At 49.8% G+C, this 3,436-nt stretch overlaps 1 protein-coding gene across 1 annotated transcript; it reads right to left on the reverse strand.

The window, feature by feature from the left end:
- Positions 1-330: 330 nt before the first annotated feature.
- Positions 331-3,436, reverse strand: LOC139367523 (phenylethanolamine N-methyltransferase). Its single transcript, XM_071105768.1, has 3 exons — positions 3,235-3,436; positions 1,184-1,394; positions 331-772 (listed from the first exon to the last, which is right to left on the reverse strand). Exons 1-3 carry the CDS (start codon positions 3,434-3,436, stop codon positions 331-333), a joined length of 855 nt encoding a protein of 284 aa, XP_070961869.1.

Raw genomic sequence — 3,436 nt, forward strand, 5'->3', positions numbered from 1 at the left:
CCCTTTCACTTCTTTATGTGTTTTTAATCTCATATTATTGTTTACTTCCTCACTGTTCTGATCCAATCTTTCCCCTCTCTCCTTCTCCTCTTTTTAAATACAGTTTGCCTGCTCACTATTCCAACATCCTCTACCTCTCTCTCTCTTTTTGAACTCCGTATCTTCCTCATCATCTATTGTTTACTTTCTGACCTCATCTCTTTTAGACTTCTACTCATCCTAGTCTCTTCCAACCTCTCACATCCTCCTCCTCCTCCTACTTCCACTACTCTCCCTCCCCTCCCACCTTCACCCACCTTCCTCCTCCTCTCCTTTCCTCCTCCTTCTCCTCTATGGCTTCCTGGCCTTCACAAAGAACACGCCCGTCACGTCGTCCACCCCCACCATCATGCCCTGGGGCAGCGTGTACACCTCCAGCCTCACCAACGTGTACCCACTGGCCCTCACGCTGGCACACACCTGGGCCTCATCCAGGGGCACCACAGGGATGCGCACACCGGGCCCCCCCATGTAATAGCTCTCACCCAGGGCCCCGATGAGGAGCAGGTGGCCCCCGGGCCGGAGAAGGCCCCTGATGTGGCCCAGGGCCCGGGTGAAGGAGGCCAGGTCAGGACTGACGCTTTCCAGGCAGAAGCAGGACACCAGGCAGTCGGCGCCGGCAGTGGGGAGCTGGGAGTCAGGGTGCAGGGGGCGGGGGAGATGCACGTCGATGGGGAGAATGTCAGAGACAACAGAACGCAGGCGCGCGGCTTTCTCGGTCCACGCTGAAGGGCTGATCAGGACAATAAAACAACAAACAATACAAACAATTAAAAACAATTAACATACATTATTTAATCTCTGTCCTCAAAAGCCAGCACTTACTTGACCAATCAATATATGCTAGGAAGTCAGTCCCCGCACCTGGTTCCCCAGGTCTAAATCTGTTAGAAAGTTTATAGGCAAGAGTGAAAAGCAGCAGACTCTGTGGATGCGCCCCTCAAGGAGTTGAGTTTAACTCCTCAAATCATATTCATTAGGCACCAAATGGAAGAAAACTGACTGAAACAGGAAGGGGCAACCTGTTCAACCTGTTTAACTTGTCCAATATGAAACGCTTGTCTTTGTTTTCCGTTGCAAAACGTTTTGCGACGGTACGCACTAATGAGTACGACCCTGGTCTAACACTAACATTAGCACCCACCGTCGGCCCTCCAGCTTGCAGACATGCTGCAGGTAGGGGGTCCAGTCCAGGCTGCTGTAGCCCTCACCCTGCAGCCAACGCCTCAGCTCCTGCCTGTTCACCTCCAGGAAGTCTGTGAGAAACACAGTGTCGAACACCTCACAGCCGCTCAACACCTGGTATAGAGTGGGCCCTGAACCCACGTCCACCAACACGTCACCTCCCACGTCACCTGACAGAGAGGGCGGGGAAGTGAGGGGGAAGAGGAAAAGAGATTGAGGATTGAGGGAAGGGGGGGTAGAGAGAAGGAGGCGGAGAAAGGGAGGTAGAGGAGGGGGAGATAGAAAGGGAGGGAGAGGCAGGGAAGGGGGGTAGAGGAGGGTAGAGATAAGAGGGTGGGAGAGAGAGGGAAAGGAGAGTAGGGGAGGAAATAGAGAGAGTAAGGGTGGGAGAGAGAGGGAGAGGACAGGGAAGTAATGGGGGGAGAGAGGGAGATGACCGAAGGAGTCGACAGACAGAGGAGTAGAGAGAGAAGTGATAAAACATTAAACATACTCACCCTTCCCATTTACAAATCTACTGTACATACACAAAAACACAGATATTGTACGTATTTCAAATATCACACCCACCCTGAAAAATGTTATTCATACAGTCGCTCATAGACAGACAGACTGATGCACACAAACGCAAGCACATGCACACACACACACACACACACACACACACACACACACACACACACACACACACACACACACACACACACACACACACACACACACGGGAGTTGAGTTTAACACCTCAAATTGTATCGGCACCAAATGGAATAAAACTGACTGAAACAGTTTTCTTCCACACACACAATGACGCAAACAAGCACGTGTAAGCTTAAAATGTCGAGGAGCTATCCAATTAGATATTTTTTCCGACAGCTCAAACCGTTGCCACGTTGTCAAGGAGAGCGGTCACGTGTGTTTGTGAAGCAGAGGCTCACTGGTTTGAGCCCAGTATGGGGCAGTTGGAACATGTAGGAAGCTGTTAGCAACATGCTGACTGAACCCTGGTACAGACAGTGGTACCGTGGCATGGCTTGGCAGTTGGGCTCAATTCAACGGCTGGAGTAGCTCACTGTGTGGCGAGTTAAGAAGGGGTGAGTGTAACGGAGTTAAGAACGTACCACATCAAGCTTGAAATGTCGCGGATCGAGCTATCGAGATAGATTCTTTTTCTGTGGCTCAAGCCTTTGGAACGTTGACAAGGAGGGCGGCCAAGTGTGTTTGTGAAGAAGAGGATCACTGATTCGAGCCCAGTATGGGGCAGTCAGACAGTAGAGTAAGCTAAGCTTACCCACTGGCTCCAGGTCATCTACAAGTCTCTGCTAGGCAAAGCCCCGCCTTATCTCAGCTCACTGGTCACCATAGCAGCACCCACCCGTAGCACGCGCTCCAGCAGGTATATCTCACTGGTCAACCCCAAAGCCAATTCTTACTTTGCCTGCCTTTCCTTCCAGTTCTCTGCTGCCAATGGCTGGAAAGAACTGCAAAAATCACTGAAGCTGGAGACTCATATCTCCCTCACTAACTTTAAGCACCAGCTGTCAGAGCAGCTCACAGATCACTGCACCTGTACATAGCCCATCTGTAAATAGCCCATCCAACTACCTCATCCCCATACTGTATTTATTTATTTATCTTGCTCCTTTGCACCCCAGTATCTCTACTTGCACATTCATCTTCTGCATATCTACCATTCCAGTGTTTAACTGCTAGATTGTAATCACTTCGCCACCACGGCCTATTTATTGCCTTACCTCCTTATCCTACCTCATTTGCACACGCTGATTATAGACTTTTTCTACTGTGTTATTGACCGCATGTTTGTTTATTCCATGTGTAACTCTGTGTGCTGTTGTATGTGTCGAACTGCTTTGCTTCTCTTGGCCAGGTCGCATTTGCAAATGAGAACTTGTTCTCAACTAGGACACCTGGTTAAATAAAGGTGAAATAAACTCAAATAAAAAAGCTGTTATCAGCACACTGATCCCGTTAGACACACACACTCTCACTCACCCTCGGTAAAAGCTCTGTGCAGACATCCTAGTTTCCAGGGTACGATGCTGTCTTGCCGGTCAAAGTCCGCCCGCGGTGGCATGTAGTTATACTGTAGATAGGCTGCTGGATCAAAGCCTTGGTAACAAGCTACCATCGCCGCCACCCCCTTCTCTCTCTCTCTGTCGTTCTCTTCTTTTTCATTTTTTGCCTCCCTGTCCAT

This window comes from Oncorhynchus clarkii, chromosome 16 (assembly GCF_045791955.1).
Source record: "Oncorhynchus clarkii lewisi isolate Uvic-CL-2024 chromosome 16, UVic_Ocla_1.0, whole genome shotgun sequence".
Taxonomy (NCBI): domain Eukaryota; kingdom Metazoa; phylum Chordata; class Actinopteri; order Salmoniformes; family Salmonidae; genus Oncorhynchus; species Oncorhynchus clarkii.

Coding starts and splice junctions, on each gene's coding strand:
- LOC139367523 (XM_071105768.1), bottom strand. CDS start 3,436: ATGGACAGGGAGGCAAAAAATGAAAAAGAAGAGAACGACAGAGAGAGA. Junction 1,395..3,234: donor GCACAGAGCTTTTACCGAGG/GTGAGTGAGAGT, acceptor CCTCTCTGTCAG/GTGACGTGGGAGGTGACGTG. Junction 773..1,183: donor TGCAAGCTGGAGGGCCGACG/GTGGGTGCTAAT, acceptor TGTCCTGATCAG/CCCTTCAGCGTGGACCGAGA.